This window comes from Mus caroli, chromosome 2 (genome assembly GCF_900094665.2).
Source record: "Mus caroli chromosome 2, CAROLI_EIJ_v1.1, whole genome shotgun sequence".
Taxonomy (NCBI): Eukaryota; Metazoa; Chordata; class Mammalia; order Rodentia; family Muridae; genus Mus; species Mus caroli.
The window spans coordinates 165,707,227-165,729,002 of NC_034571.1; the positions used below are offsets into that span (position 1 = coordinate 165,707,227).

Below are 21,776 nucleotides of genomic sequence, written 5' to 3' on the forward strand. Positions count from 1 at the left end.
GCCCTCCTCTTCCAGCCTTGGGGTCCTCTGCCTGGCCCTCCTCTTCCAGCCTTGGGGTCCTCTGCCTGGCCCTCCTCTTCCAGCCTTGGGGTCCTTGCCTGGCCCTCCTCTTCCAGCCTTGGGGTCCTTGTGGCCCTCCTCTTCCAGCCTTGGGGTCCTCTGCCTGGCCCTTCTCTTCCAGCCTTGCTAAGCTGCTGTAATGCTCCTGGAACTTTTCTAGATGCAAATCACCAGTGTGAGCAAGAGGCAGAATCATGTGATTTGTTGTTTCCATTGTAGTAGAACAAATATAGGCCTTGCAGTCAGGTAGGGGAAGCAGCAGGGCTTGATATTCAGTAAAAACAGACTGGCGGGATAAACATAAACAGCAGTTTTGACTTTAGAAGGCCCATGTCTCCTAATTCTAATATATTTTCCTATGTATAAAGGCTATTGTATTCAGACCTCAAGGACTGTGTTTATTGTCCCGGCAATCTCCATCAAAGGTCTTTGCTTCTGCCCAAAGGCTCTCTGCAGGGTGAAGTGAATATGGCCGATTATTGTTTGTAGGGTCATGGAGAGGGAAGGGTTTGTAGGAGAGGAAACTGATGCAGCCTTTTGTGCAGTCTCGAGCTGCAGCCAAGCTAATAATTTAAGCTCCTGTGTGGAAGGCTGAGACCCGGATTATTGCATGTCAGGGTGGTGTGTAACTTGTGTGGCAGTACATGCGGTGTGAATATCAAAGGCTCAAAAACACACCAGGAGTTGAATTACACAAGGAGGATGCATATTTATAAGCTAGGATTTCATGAGCTCTAGAAGAGGAAGAGAGACCAAACAGAGGGTCAGCGACTCTTCCCTGTGCACCTGCGCCTGTGTGCGTTTGAAACAGAATCCACTGGGCACGTGGATGCAGCATGCCCCGTGCTCCTCTTATCAAATACAGCTTTTCTATAGACGGTGGTGGCTTGTGGAGCTTGTGCAGAAAAAGGAGCCCCCAACAGAGCAGCTGCCCACTGAAGCTCATTGTCTACCCTGGGGTCTGCCCATGGCCGGCAGGTACTCACTGTCAGCCCAGGACCTGTTTGCCCTCTCTGTAGTTGTGCCCTTTCCAGAACGCTGCATGGTAGCATGGTGACTGTCACTTAAAATATGAGTTTAAGTTCCTCCCATGCCTTTCTGTGGATTCTTCTTCTCCTCCTCCTCCTCCTCTTCCTCCTCCTTCTTCTTCTTCTTCTTCTTCCTCCTCCTCCCATGCCTTTCTGTGGATTCTTCTTCTATTATTATTATTATTACTACTACTATTATCTACATTTAGATGTTCCGTAGTTTATTGTATTTATTATTAATATTACTACTACTATTATCTACATTTAGGTGTTCCGTAATTTATTGTATTCTCCTTCTGAAGGACTTTGTTTTGCCTCTGTGGTGGACATTGTTCTGGTGAGGCTGTTAACCCTTCATTTACAGTGTGGGAATGAAGAGAGAATGCCAGGAAGAATGCACCCAGCTGGGCTGAGGGTACAGCGCAGAGTTAGAGCCTGGTCTAGCGTATGTGAGCCCCTCAGTTTAAGTTTGAATAGAACCACAAAAAGAAAAGGAAAAAATACTTGACTGTCCTTCAAAGTGACTGCATAGACCATGTTCCACAACACCAATGTAAGTCTGGTGGCCTTGTATGTGCCCCACATTTGGTGCTCAGTGTTGGACTTTAGCCACACAAAGAAGAAGTGGTGATACTTTGTTGTGTTTTCAGCCTGTTTAGTGCGATGCCTGAAGCTCTTTTGTCTGTTTTTAAACCAGGTGGCATGTTTCCTTGCTGTTGAGTTCCAGGAGTTCTCCATATGTTCAGCAGATGACCCGTTATCGGGTGTATCTTTTACACCAGCCCTTCTGGTCTGTGGCTCTTGTCCCTCCATCCTGTCGGCAATATTCCTCAGCAGGCAGATGTTTCTATTTTTATTTATTTGATTTTTTTTCTGTGCTGGGGATGGGTTCCAGGGCTTCTTGAGTGTTAGGCTCCCCTTCTTCAGAGCCCTGCCTAGCCCATAGGCTTTGAGTTCTGATGAAGTCCAGCTCATTACTGATTCTTCCTTGCATTCCACCTTGCTAGTTTCCCTAAAAAGTCACCCAAGTCATTTAGATTCCCTTCCGTGTTACCTTCCGGGAGTCTTACTTAGCATTGATTGATTTATTCATTGTGAAACAGGGTGTCACTATGTAGCCTTGGGTGGCTGGAACTTGCTGTGTAGACCAGGCTAGACTTGAACTCACCCACAGAGATCTTCTTGCCTCTACCTCCTGAGAGCTGGGAAAGAAGAGGTAGCCATCATGCCCAGACAAGGCAGTCTTTAATTTCTAATAGGATTGAATTGCAGTGTTAAAAATGAAAAATGCTATCTTTTCCTCTTCCATCATGTAGTCTTACCACTTATTAGGCAGAGAGAGTCTTAAAACAGACTTAAATCTGCAGATGAGAAAGACCCAGGCCGAGCCCCAAGCCCCTGGACTTCTCACTGTGGCCTGTGTAGTTGCTTAATGTGACCTCCCACATCGCTGTCTTGTGAAGTTGGTGTTTGGATTCCCCAGCAGGAAGAGTTCCATGTTAATGATGCTCTCTGGGCAACAGTCACCAGAAGTGTTCAGTCCGTGGGAAGCTGGGGAAACACTCAGGTATTACCTGGATATTTCTTGATTGGTAAATCTAGTCTTCTTGTTTTGTTTTGTTCTGTTTGAGACAGGATCTTACTCTGTAGCCTGGAATTTCCTGGTGTGCATTGTGTGGCTCAGGCTGACCTTGAACTCACAGTCCTTCCTTCTACCTCAGCCTCTGGGATTACACATGTGGGTACTGGTTCCTGGCTTGAACCTCATTGTCTCTGGAGAGAACTTCAGCACCTGGAGCCTCCTCCCTTGAACTTTAAGATAGTGCTTTAAGTCTGAGCTTTTGTCCTGTGACCTGCAACACAAGACCCGTCCTCCCCGTCTCCTTTTATAAACACACGTGTTTCTTTGTGTCTGTGATCTTTGCTTTCTTCATCAGGTAGAATTCAGTTCTTTCTTAAGTAATTTAAAGAAGACAGAGAGGCAAGCGGTAGGGCCTGGGGAGGCTGCAGGTGGTTTTATGGCAAGCTTCCCTGGATCTAATCCCTCCAAGAACAAGTGGGGAGTCCATATTCTGTTAGTCAGTGCTGGTTGAGCACCCTATAGTCCTTAGGAAATGCTTGCAGGTGCACACAGCTGTAACAGGGGAAGGAAGAATCCATCCAGCCTGTTCCATAGGAGAAGAGAATGTTCACACGCGTCAGGAATCTACTCCAGGTTGGGGTTGCTGCTCTGTGCTCATTCTCGCTGGGAGATGTGGAGTTTCTAATTTCACACAGACATCTGGACCAAGGGATAGAGGACATGGAAGAAAGTAATTAAAGGATGTGATGTGCTCCCACTCTGGAGACACAAATCATTTTTTTCAATCTCTTAAAAGAAAAAAAAACTTAACTTTTGAAGATTTCATTTGTAAAATTGACTGTATTTTATAAGCAATGTTTAAGTTCATTGGTGATAAATATGCATGTTTGTGGAATAAAATCCCATTTTTTATATAACGCTTTAATGGAAATGGCAGTTTTATGAAATGAAAGTGACTAGGAAAAATCTGAATGATGCTCATAAGCCTTCCCATCATTTTTATTGAGGTTTTTGTGTGTTCTAATTCATTAGTGCAGGGGAAAGGCAAGCACTAACACGGTTTATCTCCTGTAATTACTCAAATCGAATCTATTTTCAATAAAATTCTTGAAGTAAATTGCCCAGAGTGGGGCGAAGAGGATTGGCCTGTTTTTGCAAAATGCCTTGATTTTTTACCCATGAGACTTTGCTGTTCTCCTAGTGATGTCTGCACTGCATATATTTCCAGCACAGCTCCCTCCAGAGGTCTACAGATGAGTGCCAGACCCAAGGCGGGGTGCTCGGGGAGAAATACCGCTCACTGCTACCAATATTGCTTGTCTTTTAATAATTTAGGCCATCTTTTATGTGATTCATGTAAATTGAAATACCATTTATATTGCCACATAATAGGCAGACCTGGGTAACTTGCCACAGTGTGCTCAGTCAGTGGAATCTAGCTTATGTTTATAGAATCCCAGAAGATGTTGGTGAAGCCTATAACTGGGCTCCCCACCCCAGCTTAATGGGGAGCCGAAGGGGAGACACTGGAAACTGTGGTGGGCATAGTAAGTGTTCTGTCTTCTCCATGGTGGGATGTCTGTATGCTGTGGTGGGTATGTTATATACCTGAACTAATAGTATGTCCGCACTTGAGGCTCAATGATCATTCTGTATATTTTCCTATTTGTTTGTTTTTTGGAGACAGGGCTTATTTTTGTATTGTAGATTGGCTTAGAACTTGTCATGTACCAAAAGATGACATTCAACTTCTGATCTTCCTGCCTTCACCTTCCCAAATTCAGGAAAATAGGCATGACACACTATGACCTGCCTTTTTTCCATAGGCCTATTGGGGCCTTTCATGAGTGACTCCCCCACCGCCCCCGCCCCTGCCCCCGCCCCTGCCCCTAGAACTCCCTGAATGACCACATTTGCAGAGCAGGGTTTGGTGGTTTATGAAATTCATGCCTGCGAGTTGTACCCGTACAGGCTTGTAGGGCTTACCACTGTCTTTGGCCCTAGAAAAGCTGAGCTGTTTTTAGCTCTCCTTTTTATAGCCTGTGCTTACTGAAGTGATCCCCACCTTAAGTAAAGGGGTATCAGCCTTCCGATCTTCCCATGAGTCAGCCTACATGCAGTGCAGGTGGGATAGGGTAGAATTCCAGAGAGCTGCTATCCCACACACCCTTGGACTGTCTTAACACCAAGTGTCTCATTTCTCTCTAGAGGCCGAGAACCTGTTGCCTCCAGCATCTAGCTCTCCTTCCCCGTGGCTGCAAACCCTTTGGGCCAAGGCTAGCTGTCTCCCATGCTTTTCCAGTGGGGGAAGGGGTTGGTTTTCAGTGGAGTCAGTTCTGGATGTAGCTGCATTCCAGATCCTTCAGGAGGTTCTCTCTCCTGTCTTCAGCCTGGTTCCAAGAGGACCAGGGTCAGGGCTTCTTGAAAGATAGGTAGCAGGAGGAGACCTCTTCAGGTGCTTAGATGTCCATGGTGCTGTCCCTGATATGAGAAGAGCTTCTAGGTAAATGATTGTCAAATGCTAGCCATCTTGTCACATGTACTGCAGTGCATGCATGCATCCCTGCAGGCAGCGAAGTGCATCCCGAGGCAGTAGAGGAGGGGCTGATGGAATAGCAGGTTCTATCCCTGAGTTGCCACCTACCCTGGGTTCCTGTATGGACATGGCACCAGGCTTGCACTCTGAAGTTGCATGAGTGTGACTGGAGACCACTGTGTGACAGAGCCAAGCTGAGTAGCCGTGTTGGGAGTGCTCGTTTTGGCACAGTGAGGTTGCAGTTTGTCTGGGCCTTCTTATGGATAAGATTGTCCATTAGCAAATGTGGGGATTGTCTTATGGTCAGATTGTTCCCCGTCACGGACATCTATCCCATGTGGACAGCTCAGTGCTTTCTTGGAGCTGCACTGGGTGCTGTAGGCTTGGTTTTGGACTCAAGCCCCGTCCTCTCAGCCCAGCCACCATTTGTGTTTAAGCTAAGCCTTTATTCAGTGGGTATTTCATACTTTGAGTACCTCAGAGGAAGCCAGCCTGAGGCACTCATTTTTCAGGAAGTAACCCTGAGTAGTTTTCTTCTTGGGGCATGTGTCTGGAGGCCTTTACTGAGCCCAGACACAAGGCTGGGGACTGAGATGGACGAGGGATAACCCTTCCCTCAGGAGCACACTGTCGAGTATCTGTTGTCTTCTGAGATGTGACAGGTGAGCTGGTAGAGATTCTGTGTAACCACGGAAACAGAGCCCCCTTCCCTGCTTGCTTGTAACTGTGAAGGCAGGAGTGGAAGGCCTGCCTATAGGAAACAAAGATGTGCCACTCCTGTTGAAATAGGTAAACATGAAGTGGATGTAGGCCTGGGGATGTGGCTCAGTGACTGGGTACATAAGCACAGGTCCCTGAGTTAGCTCCATAGCAACACACAGAGCCGTCAGCACACACATGCATGCGCACATGACAAGAAAGAGAGGCCTCCCCCCGGTTGACCCTAAGAAGCCTAGTGGTTAGATGCCCACTTGCTCGCGTGTAGATTAGTGAGCAAGAAACAATTGTGTGCACTGTACATTGCTACTAAGTCTAGGTAGTTGGACAAGCACCTCCATAGTTAATGTTAGTTACCTCGGGCACAGAGGAGAGAGAGCTTATTAACTTCTCCTGATACTTAATCTTCCATTGTTTGCTTTGGTTTAAGAAGCATGTTTTACTTTTTTAATTAAAAAAAATCTAATAAAGTAGGAAATGAATAAGTAATAGTAATGAACAACAGCCTAGGGCCACGGAACACGGCTCCAGGCTTCTTGGGAGCCTCAGTGCTTAGAGCTGCTAGCAGGGCTCTGAATGAAGCCGGCTGTCCTTACAGACACACTGGTAGGTGTAGGTGTTTTCCTGTCTACAGAATCCCACCCTCCCAAAGTCCACCTGGCACCTGACACTCTGCTCTTAGTAGTCAGAGGGGACCCATGCCTGGTCCTTTGTACAGTTTCTGCTAGACTCCACTGTGGTTCTGTGGGAGTGAGTGTTGGGCATGAGTGACTGTTGTCAGATTCGGACTGTGTGTATCTATGTCCATATGTCCTTTCAGCTCTCACAGGGGTCTCCTATCTTCCTGAGCTCCTACTTTCCTTACAGGACACCAACTAGTGTCTGTCTCTCCACGTAGGTCCCTTCACTGATGTCGTCACCACCAACCTAAAGCTTGGCAACCCAACAGACCGAAATGTGTGTTTTAAAGTGAAGACCACAGCACCTCGCAGGTACTGCGTGCGGCCCAACAGTGGGGTCATTGATGCCGGGGCCTCTCTCAATGTGTCTGGTAAGTCCTGAGCCGCGAGGTCATGGGTGGGTTCTGAAAGCCCCAGAGTCATAGGGCCTTGTCAGTGCAGGCAGTTCGGGCTAGTACAGGAAGTTACAAGCGTCCCTCCACCTCTCCTATCCCACCTCTGGATACAATACTTGGTGCCTATCACCTCCGACTTTCCATAGTTCATGTTTCAAAGTCTCAGCACCTTCGTAGCCGCTGCAGAATTAACGTGGTGGCTGTAGAGGTGGCTGTAGAGTAGGGCCTCCGTTATTTTGGAATTCATTCTGCACCTTGACAAATCAGAAGGGGCTGAATAACAAATTTGCTTTGTGGGAGAATGCTAAATAGCATTATTTTCCTAATGCTAAATGATTTCTGACATTGCTCATGCCATCTAGTAATTGGAGGTACACTTTGCCCCCTGAAAGCTGAGGAGGTGGGGCTGAAGAGATGCACAGGCAAGGCTGTGGGCTCTGTGTGTTCTGAGGCCCCCTCTCTCTGTGAGACTGCCCGGCTTCTGAAAAGATGCTGATAAGTGCCCAAATTGAAAATTGAGTTTCAGAACTAAGGAAGCCTGAGTGATATGTTAGTGTTTAAATGTATTTAGAAACTGGTGAACTTGCAGCTCATTAGAACTCGTGATGCTCAGAGGATCTGTGGGGGAGTGCATGTCCTTTAGACACCAGTGACTCAGTGGCCCTCAGCTTCAGCATCGTGAGAGGGCACTTCTCCTTTGAAGTGAGTGCCTGTCGGGGGTTTTTCCATGGTAGCTTTTGATTGTGATACATTTGGCTATTCATTTGACACCTAAAAGAAAATGATTCACCTCTTTGGAAAGATACAAGGTGTTTCATTATCTCAGACTCTGAGTCCTCGCCTCTGTTGGTGCCTCTCATTATGGAGCACCTGCCCCAGCTCCCCCTGTGTTTCCCCCTCTGAGTCTGCAGGGCCGGGTCTGGACTTAGGAGTCAGACTTTCAGTCAGGAGCAGTTAGCTGGTAGCCAGCCCTGTAGAAGGGTTCCCACTGCTGGACCCCACACAGTGCCATCATGTGCAGGACACATTGTCCCTTCTGTTTTGTGTCCATTTTGAATCCCGGGGTGGTGTGTGACAGAGCTAGTGCTCTACGTCTGGCCTGCTGAGATATAGGGGGAGTGGTCAGGATGTGATGGCTTGATTCTCTGAGTGTCTCAAGGTTTTTGCTAAGATTAGGGCAGCTGGATTCTAATAGCCTTTACCCCCTTTTGTGTGGTGCCTGAGGGCCTTGCGTTGAACTGTCTAAGCCTTCTCCTTTTTTTAACCACCATCTGCCAATTTCTTTCTCATTAACACATTTCAGAAATTTTGAGTTTATTAGCAGATAAAATCACCAATTTTCATATGAAACAGGCAGCCTGGTTATCTGAATAAAGTAATCTTAGCAGGTAGTTGTGTAGTGCCAATGTATGTGCATGTCTACCTGTGTGTGCATGTCTGCATGTGTGTGTGTGTCTGTGTGTGTGTGTGTGTCTGAGTGCCTGTGTGTATGCCTCTGTGTATCTTTCACCAGGAGCAAATCCTTCACTGTCCCAGGAGTGCTCTGACTGATGAGTGTCTCCTTGTTGAAGGCAGCCTTTGTGTTGAGTCTTCTCTCTGCAAATTAGAAAATAAAGAGCCAGCATGGATGTGCTCCTTCCCCGGCACATGGGCTCTGTCACGTGACCACCAGCCATTTGGGATATGGGCAGATGTTCTTCTGTGTTTCTGTGTTGCTGCCTGGGCAGCCTGAGAATGCGTCTGAAATGTAATGCATCATAGGGTTGAGGAGACAGGAGGAGTGACTGAATAAGAAACATGTTTGCAGCTTTTTCCTGCTGAGGTAGGAGTGCACATGAGAAGAGTTGCTGGTGGTGGTCGTGGGGACCAGGAGAGTGGCACAGCCCGTTCAGTTTTAGGTGCTGGGTGTACAAATGTCACATTCTACACATGTATATCTCGGGCTGGGAAGTGCTGTGCTTGTCCAGGCCTGTTCCTTGAGGAATACAGCTGTTGGGGTGAGGATATGATGAGCCAGAGTTCCTGGAGAAGGCAGGCACACAGGCAGAAAGAACATTGTCCTTAGTGTTCTCACACACACCCACTTATGACTGACTGAGAGGTTAGGACACGCAAGCGTGAAGCTAGGCCTGTCCTGATCCCATTGGCTGACATCTTGCCAGCCTGGTCACCTGTGCACATTCTGCTGGTGCCGCTGTGCATGCACAAAGCGTTTGCATTGCCTTAAAAAAAGCAAAGGAATTCTATGCATTTTACGTATGCATGGCCTTCGTGAAGTCCTATAAAGCACGTGCGCTTAGGAGTGAATTTTCCTTTGTAATTTACAAAATGGTGGCCATGAAATAGACTTAAAATTGTATCAGCATGGTTCTCTTTAGTACCTAGAGTGTCCCAGGATATCTGGAAGGGACAGGGTTAGTGTATCCCTGCATTTCTGAAGACCCCTGGGAGGTGCTAGCTATTAGACAAGGCTATAAATCATCCATGTAAGAGGCTGGGGGAGGCGGGGTGAGGAGCAGGAGTTGGAGGGGGATGGGAGTGATAGGGATAGGGCTGGCCCTTTAAAGGCATTGTCTTTGGCATCTTGGCTGTGGCAGGCATGGATAGTGATTCCCCAGCCACACCCCGAGGTGCTCTGCTTGCCTTCCCAGTGAACCTGACCTTAAGTCACACTTCAACAGCTCAGGCTCTGACATAACAAATCTATGTGCATGGGGTTTTTGTCAGTAACCTAGGCAGTCCAGTTGCAGGTGGACAGAGGGTAAAGTGTGACGTGTGGACATTTCCAAGTGAAGTGCTCTGGGCCTTCCTTTTTGTCTTTATCCTCTGTACTGCTCAGCAGTCTGCTTGTTCTGAGACACAGCCCAGCTAGCAGTTGCTCCCAGAGTGCCAAGGCTTGGGCTGCTGATGCTCACTGGCTTTCAGGACTAGGCTTGCACCTGTGGATCTGCACCTTGACAGCACAGGCATGCAGAGGTGAGCCTGCAGGAAGGAAGGAGATTTCCCAGAGGACATGGGGAGGGGAGAAACTCTGCTTTCATCACTCCTGGGGTCTGGCGGGGTGGGGGGGGGGCAGCAGTGTTCTAGCTTTACAGAACTAAGTATCTTTCAAATTGTATGGCAGGGAAATATTTTTTAAAGCATGTAATTTCTGAAGATGTCTTTGTAGAAGGCTGTTAGTGGTGGCGGATCTTGTTTTTAATGACGCAGTTTAATAATGAGGGACTTTTCCATTAATATTCAAAACCGTGTTTGCCAGCATGTACAGCAGGTGAAGAGATAGAATTATGAGCCCATCAAAAATACTTAGGCTTCCTGTAATATGACATTAAATTTAGTATTTGTATAACCTCTGTGAATTCTAATCGCACGAAGTGGTAAGCTTTTATTTGCAGTTCAGTTGTGCACATTGCCTGTCCCTATGCCAAGTGCATTACACATGCAGGGTGTCCACAGGAAGCAGGGGCAGAATCATTAAAGACACCAGTATCTAGATACAGACTCACTTTACTCAGTGTGCCCTCGGATTGAAGAGGGATTGAAGCCCAGCGTAGGTCTCCCAGGATCTGAGTCTGTGTTTTAAACTGGAATTCAGAGCAGAGGGGGCATGTTGCTTTCTGAGAGTCTCTTCAGGACTCGATTTAATTATGTTTAGACATAAAGTTCTTCCAGTGAGGTGCAGAGGACAGAATGAGAATCAGCAGCTCGTGGGATGGGGATGTTGGTCAATTAATGTAAGTGGGTAGTATTGCAATTGATAATTAATCCGTTTATGATGGTGCCGGCTCGTGGGGGATGTTGCTGTTTACTGGCATTGGACCAAGCAGCTGTGGGCTGCAGCATTCGGGTGTTGAGCCTCAGGGTAGAAGTGTACTTAACCTGTTGACAAAGAAGCCTGGCATTTGTCTTCCAGTGTGGACAGAGGGGCTGCTGTGGGGACTTCAACAGCAGTGCCCTTCCTTGGATCCAACCCTTGCTTTGGAGGCTCTGATGAATAAGCGCAGCCCTTTCACTGGGTGGCCTCCATGAGCCGTCCTCCCCACTCCCAGAGAAGAGCAGCCTAGGCTGCAGTTTAAGATAAGTCTCTAATCTTTTCACCAGATTAGATTATGGCTTAAAATATTTACCAACAAAAACGTAGCTTAATTGTGCTTACAGCCTTTCAGATCTTGCTGTAGGACGCAGGCTTCTTGGGAAGACCTTCCCATCCTCTCATGAATATGACCCACGGGCACAACCTAGAAGACTGCTCAAGAGATACTTAGCTGAAAGGTCCCTTTTGGCTCTGCAAGGTGAGCCAGGAGTACAGTCTATAAAATTTGGGGCAGCAGAAGGTGCTGAAAGTTATCTCAGTCTGTCCTTGTAGGTGGTGTCTTTGGCTCCCCTTGAAGTCCCATCCTACCTACTCTTTGTAACTTCAGTGCCAGCTCATTGCAGAAGGAAGGGAGAGGACAAGTTAGCTGGGAGATTCCTGGCCATGAGCACCCAGAAAGCAGGCGAGAGAGAAGTTGCCAGGCACAGGAACTGCCCCTGCCCGCCTTAGGCCACACTGGTCTCTGTTGTAGATGGTCAGTCCTCAGAGGTTTGTCTCAGTCTCCCTGAGATCAGCTAACGCTTGGTGGGGCTCCGGGTGCACAGTTATACTAGGAGGCTGTGTTCTGCTGTTAGCTATGGCATAGGGAGGGTGAGGGGCCTTGCTGTTTGACCTGTATAGCCTGTTACATGCATCCTCTCTCTTGATCCTGAAGAAAGGCTGAGGGCCTCACCGTGGGCTCTGCACAAACAGACGGAGCAGACGGCCAGGTGTTTGTTACCTGAGCTGAGCATGTGAGCCAGAGAGGCCCATAGAGGACACAGGTAGAGCAGCAGTGTTCTTATAACCAGGTGAGCTTAGTTATAGACCTGCTCGGTTTGAATAGTAGAGGCCCAGGGAAGTAGTCACAGTGGCCCCTGAAGGAAATAATGAACTTACTCATGGCAGGAGCTTGGGGCCTACCCAGTTGTCTCAGGCTAGAGTCCAGCATTCATGGCCACACTAACCACCCTAGCTGTAAGAAGCTCACACTTGTCTTCTACGACGCTGCTGCAAATGCATCGAGTTGGTAGATGGACTCTCGGACTGTGAAAGGACGGAGGAAGCCCAGAGGCCGTGAGCAGCTCCACTGGGTCTCTTCTGCTTGGGCAGTAGCTGCTGTTACAGGAAGTTGTCATCTGAGCGCTGTAGGGGGCTGTAAGGGTGTCTTCCTAGGTCTAGAAAGCTAATTTGGTGGGAAAGAGACAGGTCTGCAGAACTGCTGCTTGGGACTAAGAGCGTGAGTGAGTGAGAGTCAAATGGGTGTGGCTTTGTCGAATGTGGAGACATCTTCAGGCGAGATTCAAAGACTGCGCAGTAGAGCTGTATAGACGTTCCTTACTTACTTGCCTGACCCACTGTGGTGTACATGAAAACGGCCGTGGCTGCCTAGCTCCCCGGAAGCAGCCTGTATGCTGCGTTTAATCAGATCGTCATTTTCTAAGCCAGTGTGTGTTTTAAGTGGCCCGGTTTTCCTCTTTTGAGGGAAGTCTGGAGTGATCGATCCACTTCCTCACGACCCTGAAGGTTCTTTGCAAGGAACCTACCTTCATGTCTAACGCAGCAGGCTGTGTCCTCATCCCCGTGTGGGTGAGGGTGACTGAGCCCAGGTTGTCTCCTGGTAACAGGCCTCTTTTAATGTTCTGTCAGCAGATGCGCTCTGAAAGGAGGGACGGTTCACTTAGGGTTTTTATCATCAGTGTCTCTGGTATTTAAATGAAATAAATTAAGTTAATGGGAAGCTCTTTTATAGCCTGTCATGGAAAAAGTACATAATTTGTGCCACAATTTGCAGCGAGCTAGCGCTGACCAACATTTATTCCTCCATGTTCTCATAAAACCTCTGCTGAGACTGGGTTTGACAGGTGCTGGTGGCAGCTGAGGCAGGGACTCGGAGGTGTACGTGAAGGGCTCCATGAGGCAGGGGGTGGGTCCTAGGTGTACCAAGGGTCTGTAGAGTGTCATCTACAAAAAGGACAGCCAATGCGAGGCAGACAGCTGCTTCTCTTCTGGTTTCCGCAGTGGGGGAGGGGCAAGTCTCCACCTTATACCCAGAGCTTCTTAGAAGAGCCCTCCAGAGGCCCTGGTTCCCATTCTGGGCTGAGGTTCTCTGGTCATCCTCACTGGAGCCCTGAACATTGATGTATGTTGACTTAGGAATTGTGACTGGCCACCACTAGGCCTGCCTGTGTGCCCTGCCATCAAGGGTTTCTCTGGGCTCAAGTGCACTATGGGGCTGAGCAGTAGGGTGCTGTAGTCTAGGAATGGGGGTAGTGAGGGATGCTGTAGGCCCAGGAGTGGGGTAGTGATGGTTGTAGGCAAAGCTGCAGTTTTGAGGTCTTGAGATATACTCTTACTCAGAGTAGCACAGGGACCATATGCAGTGCTGGCTTCAAACCTGCCCCTGTGGCTCAAGCATGGCTGCAGATAGCTCCTTTCTCTTTAGATTGCTTATAAAAAGGCTGCCCATAGGCACTAGTCCAGTTGATTCCCTCTAGAGAGGGCCAGGAAGGCAGTGTATGTGGCAGCCGTGCTCCTGTGTAGTCTCTAAACTTTGTGTTAGGGACAATTGAAGACCCCAAAGAGTGTAGCAGGTTTGTGTGAGCTGTAGTGATATTTATTATATTAAAATTTTTTAAATGACTAATTTCTTTAAAAATTACAATCCGTCAATTACATGTTAGTAGTAATACTTTTTATGAAAGTAGCTATTCTCAAAGAAATTGGAAGGCTGGCGTTGTTGACAGCTTCTGCAAATCTGACGTCTTAATAGGCTGCTTCTCATGTCTGCTTCATTCAGTATGCTGCACTGCTGTCGTGGTGGGTTGGTCTCCCAGACAGGAAGTTAATAGCATCTTTAGACAGCTCTGAGGCAGACAAGAAGCATTTTCTTTGTTTTGCTTCTTCTTTTTTTTTTTAAATACTAGGGTTGACCCAGGCTTTGCATGTGCTTTGTAGACCAAGCTGGCCTCAAATTAAGATCCACCTGCCTCTGCCTCCAGAGTGCTGGATTAAAGGTGTGGGCTACCAACTACAGGCAAATCGGACCCATAGTGTGGGAATGAATGTAAGCCTGGAATCAGCCAGGCAGGAACCCCTCCTAGCCTTTTATCTCCTCCTATCTAGGAAGGAAAAACTTCTCATGGGACAGACTGCAGTGGGCAGGCCTGATATCCTTTGATACACAGTAGCAGGAGCTGTGAAGCAGACCTTTGGGTTTGTGTGCGTGCCTGTGTGTGTGTGTGTGTGTGTGTGTGTGCGCGCGCGCGCATTTGTGGACTAAGGAAACTAGGTGCTATTTCAGGTTTTTTTTTTTTTTGTTTTTTATTTTGTTGTTGTTGTTTTAATCAGAAAAATAGAGAGCAGAATAATGCCCTCCTCCCACAGCAGCGCCTGCCTCTTAGGATGGAGTGGGGTAATGGCAGTCTGAAGAGCAGGAGCCTAGGTTCTGGTTGGAGATGCAAGGCCCACACTGACTCTGAGGCACCCCCTGATTGTGAACTTAGGTTTCAGGGAAGGCCACTAAGGGCAAAGCTTATTAAAGCTGTGCAGCAGAGAGTATGGCAGCCCTCCTCTAACTGGGCCTGGCTGAGTCATCAGGGAAACAGGTCCGAGGAAGTGAATCAGAATACAAGACTCCCTCAGTACAGCGGGGTGCCTTGGTGATCTTCCTCTGGGTTCTGGGTGGGGGGTAGGGCAGGAGTTGGAATTGCTTTTCCTGCTGTGGCAAATCCAGCTTTTATGCCGTCTCCAGAATTCTATTGGCAAAATCATATTTCAAGCCTTACCTTGATGAGCTGCGTGGGAAATGGGGTGGAGAGAAGTGAAAACCATCCTGAAACGATTTGAGTTATTCTGTTTTCTTTCTCAAAAAGATCATTTGACAATGCTTTCTTGAGAAAAATAGGACTTTGGTGTTTCTCCCATTTTATGTCTTCGGTGAGAGCTGTGAGATAGGTGAGGGTGGCTCTGTGTGAGCACACAATCTTTGTATCAGAAATCAGGCACCCAAGTTCCAGACCCACCTACAGTTCAGTTGGCACCTACTGTCAGGCTGGGACAGGCCCCAGTTTTTCTGACCTTAGCTGCTGACCTGAAAGATGGGGGTTGGGGAGGTTATATATCCCTGCTGGCCACGGCCTTCCTCAGGGTCCAGATGGGAGAGCTGGGGAGCTGTTTTACTCCACAGTGTAAGTATTAGCGTGACAAACGACTCCGATAACCACGTTGTGACCCTCCTAATGAAATATTTTCTTTCTCAGTGATGTTACAGCCTTTCGATTATGATCCCAATGAGAAAAGTAAACACAAGTTTATGGTTCAGTCTATGTTTGCTCCACCTGACACTTCTGATATGGAGGCAGTAGTAAGTACGAACACTTCTTCTTCTCTCCAGCCCACTAGGCCATGGCGGGTGCATGCCTTTCTGCTGTGGACGGGGCGCTGTGCTGTTAGGGAGGTGTACACTCAGGCCCCTGTGCCGCTTTCCTAACTTTGATGAATAGCTTTAACATTTGACATGGCTGTTCTTTTCCGACTCGGTGAACTGAACTTGCTTCAATTCTCTGCGCTTGTGGACCTTCCTTCTCCTCCCTCTCCTGCACCACAGCGGCGTGCTTGTCTCCACTCAGGATGCTTCTGGCCTGTCTCCAGCCCTCATGCCCGGAAGGGTTTGCCTAACGTTAAATGCCCCTCCCCTCCCCCCCAGTGATACTGCCTGCTGTTGCTTTCTCTGCGGAGTAGAAGTAGCTGTGGGCAGCTTCGTTCTTCCGATGCTTTACTGAGGATGGAGCTTGGGTCTTGTTCACACTAAGCATGGGCTCTGTCTGTCTCTGAACAACAGACCCTGCTTCTTTGTGCTTTAATTGCCTTCATTTCCATCCCTCCTCCCCCATGTAAGTACATGTTTAACAGTGTCCCTAATGTTGGTAAAATTAAGATGCCTTTGTTTTTATAAATAAGCAGTGTTTTATGGCATTGATTTGTCCAGAAGAAGAGGCATTAGAATGGCAATTCTCCCAAAGGTGGCTCCTCACCGACTCCAGGAGACAAGGACCTGGGGGACAGCACATGGGGCACTGATCCTCAGTATCTAGCCAGCCCAGAGATGGCCTCTCAGCGGTTGTTCTGTCTCCGAGCTGTATGTGAGGCCTTCTCCCCCACTGCTCAGGCTTTGCTTTGAGCCCGCTGTTCTGTTCGCATTGGTGCCTACCTTGGGGCAGAAAGAGAAGGTTGAGACAAGTTTTGAGTTGGAGCGAGACCTTGTCATAAGACCGACCCAGGGCATTTCTCTGACCTTTCGTTTCCAGATTTGTGTTGTGTTAGTCTATGTGCTGAAGGGACACATGACAGGCACAGACGGTGGACCGTTGACAGGCCGTGACTTTGGCCTGGCTTCCTCTGTGGTGTAGCTGGAAAGGTGGGGGCTTGGCTGTCCTCGTCTGAAGCTGAGGCCTGCCTTTACCCGTGCTATGGCCTGTTTTGAACGGACTTTGTTGATACTTCTTGAGGTTTAGGCCACCTGTGAATTGGGCATAAAAATGCAGCCCACAGGATTTTGAGGAGAGTGTGCCCACGTCTGACACGTCACCCACGTAATTAGGGCTGGGCGCTGCAGGCTGATAAAGGGACTTTTATTTCTCGGTGGGTTGTTCTTGAATAACTATTTTAAGTGTTTGGGCAGCTTGGAGGGCACTGTGGACACACCCCACTGAGTGAAACTGAGTTGGATGCAGGTGACTGTTGACTCTCCCACACCAGGCCCTGCTGTTCAGAGAGCCCGTGTTACTCTTAAGCTGACACCGTGCAGGAAACCAAGAGCAGTGCCCGAATGTTTCTGCCTCGATATCCTGTGTGTGAACATTTGTTACCTGAGCTGTCGTAGGCTTTCTTGTGCTAGCTGCCTACAGAGGATGGCTGTTGACTGTCCCTGAGCCCTGTAGAACAAGGACGCTGTTTACTACATAGTACAATATGCAGTCAGTACAGTGAGCTAGAGTTATCAGTAGCCAAAAGGGCTCACTCACCCATCCAGTGCTCTCTGAGTACTCCAGAGTGGCCTGTGGTTTTTAACAAACCCACAGCCCCTTGGGTTTCACTGCTTTAGGGCTCAGTTCTGTGGGCTTGGAGGGCTTTGATTATTTCCTCATTAAATTCAGATTCAAATCTGGGGGTAAGAATGGCCCATACTCAGGTGGTGTTACTGGTGGCTTGTCCCACTCTTGGTGTGTTTTGATGAGTTGGCTCAGGCAGTGTTAAGCCTGTTTGCCCTGTAGATTGTAGGCAGATCTCCGAGACCACTTAAGTGTCCTGCTGACCAGCAATGAGCACCCAGAGCTGGCCCTCTCATGATCCTCTCTGACTCATAAGTGGCACACAATCACAGACCTTGTACAGAATGGCAGTGTCTTCCTGTGTAGCTCTCTGCTCTCAGGGGTCCTGTGAGTGGGATGTGCTGTCACATTGACTGCTTGTGCCACACCTAGGGTGGCAGTGCTCTGGTGCCAGACAAACTGAGGGCCCTAGTTGCCATGCACAGTTGGGAGGGTGAGGGTGGGTGTCTTCCTTTTCTGAGTTGTCACCTTGCTGCTCTACTGGTCTGTCATTCCCAACCCTTCCTGGAGTCCCATCTTCCACATCTGAATGGAGACATCAGTGAGGGGCACATACCAGAAAATATCACTGATGGCTGTGGTAGCTTGGGCAGGGCCACCCTGATGCAGCCACTGTAGTGGGATGTGCCCCACTGGCATGTGCCAACGTGGGCTAGATACTCGTCCTCCAGCTCGCTAGGTAGTGTTTGCCCTGTCGTGTAAATTTCATTGTCTTAAGGAGACCTGGAATTGCCTTTATAGAGGGTGGGCGACCCTGTTTAGCTATGCTCCCCAGGCCTGTACTGCCCATGCAGCAGCAATGAGTGAGCTTGGACAGGCTCTAAGGAGCCAGGCAGCAAGACTGCAGGGTTTGCAAAGTGTGATAAATATTCAGGAGAGCTAGTGCATTTAATCTTGTCATGTTAAAAATATTGAAATCTCAGCAGACTTAAGTTCTTTATTTGATATACATCAGGGCTTTCTCATTAAGAGTATTTTTCTGAAATTGTCAGTTATAGGAGGAGAATTATTCTTCCAGCAGCTTGATAATACCCTGATTATTAAATTTAAATTGTTTTAGTGGAAGGAGGCAAAACCGGAAGACCTTATGGATTCAAAACTTAGATGTGTGTTTGAATTGCCAGCAGAAAATGCTAAACCAGTAAGTATGTCTCTCTAGCTAACTAGTAAGTATGTCTCTAGTTAACCAGTAAGTGTGTCTCTAGTTAACGGTAAGTATGTCTCTGATTTAAGGTGATCGAATGCTGCAAGCTGGTACTGATTTGCATGCTGTCTCCTGTGAAACCAAGATTTAAGTTGGCAAATTATTTTCCTCTCTCTAATGTATGAAGGAAAAAATAAGCTCAAGTCAACAGATAGGCTTTATAAAGTCAACCTTGGGGAAGCGGCTACCGGAAACAGTTTCCCCTTGAGAAGTGCAGCCTGTTGGCTCCCAAGGTCATTAATGCTGGGATGGTAAAGTAGGGAGACCAAAATGGAAGTCTTTGCCTTTGTCATCAGGTCAGCTCTCAGAGCTTCCTTGTCAGTGTCCCTTTCCCCATCCCCACATCACTTCAGCCCAGCAGGTCTGCCTTGAGACAAGAAACTCTTGGCCCCAGTGCTGCTGGCATTTTGTGCTGGATTGGGAGCAGCATCCTGTGTACTGTGGAGTGTCAGGCATGAACCAGACCCTGCTCTCTAGACACTAGGGGTAACTCCAGTTTTTCGTAGACATTGCTGTATGCTCACTGCCCCTTTGGGAGCCCTTCTTTTCCCTTGCTTCCCTGGCTGCCCCCTCTCCCTGTGGTAACTTCATCTGGACCCTCACTGAGGACCAGTGATGGCAGGAGCTGGGAAGAGGAAACGCTCTGCAGTATTTCTTCACGTGATCGTAATGAGCACCAAGAATGCTGTTGATTGGGGTCAGAACTGTGTCGTGTTTTCTTCTACTCTGTAATCAGCTACTGGCATCTTAGTTCTTTGAATGGAGAGAGAATAGCATCCTGTTGCAGGAAAGTTAACTTAAAAGCAGGGAGATATGGATCCTGACCCCAGTCCCATGATAAGTGGACTTGGCCTGGGCTCTGCCTTACAGTGGAGCTGGATGCCTGATTTTCAGATTGCTGCCCTAGAACCTCAGGTACCATCCTGAGTGCTTCCTAGCCCTGCTTCCACTGACTAGCTCATCCTCCAAGAGGGTACCCTCCCTCCTTTTATGCAGAGAGTTTGTGACACCCCCAACACAGCCCCTGCAGAACCATGCTGACTCCCGGCCTTGTTGCCCTGCCTATAGGTGGCCTTTGTGTAGCACTCTCTGGGCCTTCTATCCCCAGCCCCCACTGCTGGGATGCTCAGCTCTCCTGCAAAGGTACTTTGCAGCTGATAATTCCTGAGCTTGCACAATTGCAGTATGCTAATTTTTGCATGGCAGGAATTTGATAGTGCAATATGCATGGCCCCTTTTCTCCTCCTTGAAGTATTAGCCTCAGCCCAACTTCATTATTTGCCCTTATTCATAATTTCTAGGGCCTGGTAGCTTTAGATTATCAAGATATTAGATAAAGTGATCCATTTAAACAATAAATGTGACATTGTACAGTGTGGATGAAATGCTGCCTTGTGTCTTGTGTGTCGAGGACGACTTTGCATAAAATCCTTCCTGACATAGTTGGTAACACTTGGGCTCTCATTTATGTCTGAACAGCATGATGTAGAAATAAATAAAATTATACCTACAAGTGCATCCAAGACAGAAGCACCGGCAGCTGCAAAGTCCCTGACATCGCCCCTCGATGACACAGAAGTAAAGAAGGTGATGGAAGAGTGCAGGCGGCTACAGGGGGAGGTGCAGAGGCTTCGGGAGGAGAGCAGGCAGCTCAAGGTAACGCCCACCCTCCAGGGTCCAGTGGTCATAGCTGGGAAGTGGGGGAGGGGAGCCTAGAGGGTTTGTTTTGTTTCTTTGCATCTGCTTGCTTTTTTTCTCCTCAGGGGACATATTTGCAGAGCTTTGTTCCAGTTCTCAAAAGCCAAGGCACCTAACTAGGCTGTAGATAACTCAGGATGACTGGGGAGGCCGAGGCTCCCTTGCATGTTACTGTCCACACAGTTTGCATGAGCTCTTGGGTCTCAGGCCTCAGGCCGATTTGCTGAGCGTGTCTCTGGCTGACTTGTGGCCGGAGACCTGTGCATCTGACTGTGGATTTAGCTGATGTGGATATACCTGAACAGTTGAGTATAGGAACTTGAGTTGTAGCTTAAATTCTGGGGCCTATTTGTTCTTAATCTTGATGATGCCACCCAAGCATGTAATAGGTTTCCCCTCTTTACCTGCTGTGGCAGCAGATGCACACAGCACACTCCCTTAAGCCGACTCCCCTGCGTTAGCTCTGAAGGATATGCAGGAAAATGGCAGCTTGGAGCTGCCCTCGGTGTCTTTGCAGAAGCTTCTCTTGAGGTTTCTTTCTCCTCAGAAACAGAGTTCGGCACCATTTAAAGTGATCCACAGGTAGGGATAGCTTCCATGTAAACCCAGGAAAGTAAATGCTGCAGCTCATTCGTCACTGTGCGGTGATGCTGGCCGTGCCCACGAGCAGAATGTCTTTAAAGTAATATCAGAGCCATCTTGATGTGCATGTGGGTGGGGTGGGGTGTGTGCCGGGTGCTTTACCCTGCCAGACATTGCCTTCTTGTTTAGTGAGATCTGCTTGTGTGCCAGGCGTTGTGGGCTCAGCTATGAGCAGGCTACCCTGGGAGCTCCCTGTGAGTGGGGCTGAGGGGGAGACAAGACAGTGATGGTTACAACCCATGTCCTTGGTAGGCTTGTGGAGAGCTGCAGATCCACTTGGCATTTGGCAGATAAGAAAGAAGCAGAGGAAAAGGACGGAGAGTGTCAGCAGTGTCGGGGTCGGGGTCGGCCTGGCGCTGGCCCTGTGCAGAACTGGGGCCTGGGATGGGCCGTTGGAGGAACCTGCAGAGCCTTTAGCCCAGGGTGGGGGGTGGGGTGGGTTGCAGCAGAAGCAAAGGAAGACAGACACTTCATTTATTTTTCACCTGTCCTGGGGATTGTGATGGGTATGATCTGGTGTCTGCCTGCCTGAAGACCAGAAGTCACGCATTAGTTAGAAGGCAAATGAAGGTTTTCCTCTTTCCCCATGGGGACAGTGGGTGTTCATAGTATGTGTTTAAAACTGGAAGGGACACTTGATCTGGCAGTCCCCTAGACCTGTTCCAGACCACCAGAGCTGCAGGAGATGCAGGTCCCTACTGGACAGCTGGCCGTGGGTTGCAGCTTAGGAATACCTGAGATTTCACCCAGAGATGAGCTGACTGAACAAACTTGAGGGTTCAAGACAGGGCAAAGGTCAGACCTGCAGGTAGACAGGTGAGGCTGAGACATGGCTAAAAAGCCTGGCTGCCTCTCTGAAGACCTTTCCTTGTGGTTCATGGAGAGATGAGGGGTGTTTTTGGTTGGTGAGAGAGAGAGAGAGAGAGAGAGAGAGAGAGAGAGAGAGAGAGAGAGAGAAAGAGAGCGAGCCAGGAGGTGCCTGACAGTATGGTTTGGCTGGATTGTGTCTGCCCAGCCCTGAGCTGCTTCTGAAATGTGCCCTTGTTCCC

The 21,776-nt window shown here is 48.4% G+C and overlaps 1 protein-coding gene across 1 annotated transcript in view; it reads left to right on the plus strand.

Annotated features, from left to right (window-relative positions):
* Positions 1–21,776, plus strand: part of Vapb (VAMP associated protein B and C) — a 39,171-nt gene that overhangs the window by 16,105 nt on the left and 1,290 nt on the right. Inside the window, exons 2-5 of the mRNA XM_021153711.2 lie at positions 6,822–6,974; positions 15,333–15,436; positions 18,244–18,324; positions 19,867–20,043. Coding sequence (XP_021009370.1) covers positions 6,822–6,974; positions 15,333–15,436; positions 18,244–18,324; positions 19,867–20,043 — 515 coding nt within the window. The remainder of the gene's footprint in view (positions 1–6,821; positions 6,975–15,332; positions 15,437–18,243; positions 18,325–19,866; positions 20,044–21,776) is intronic.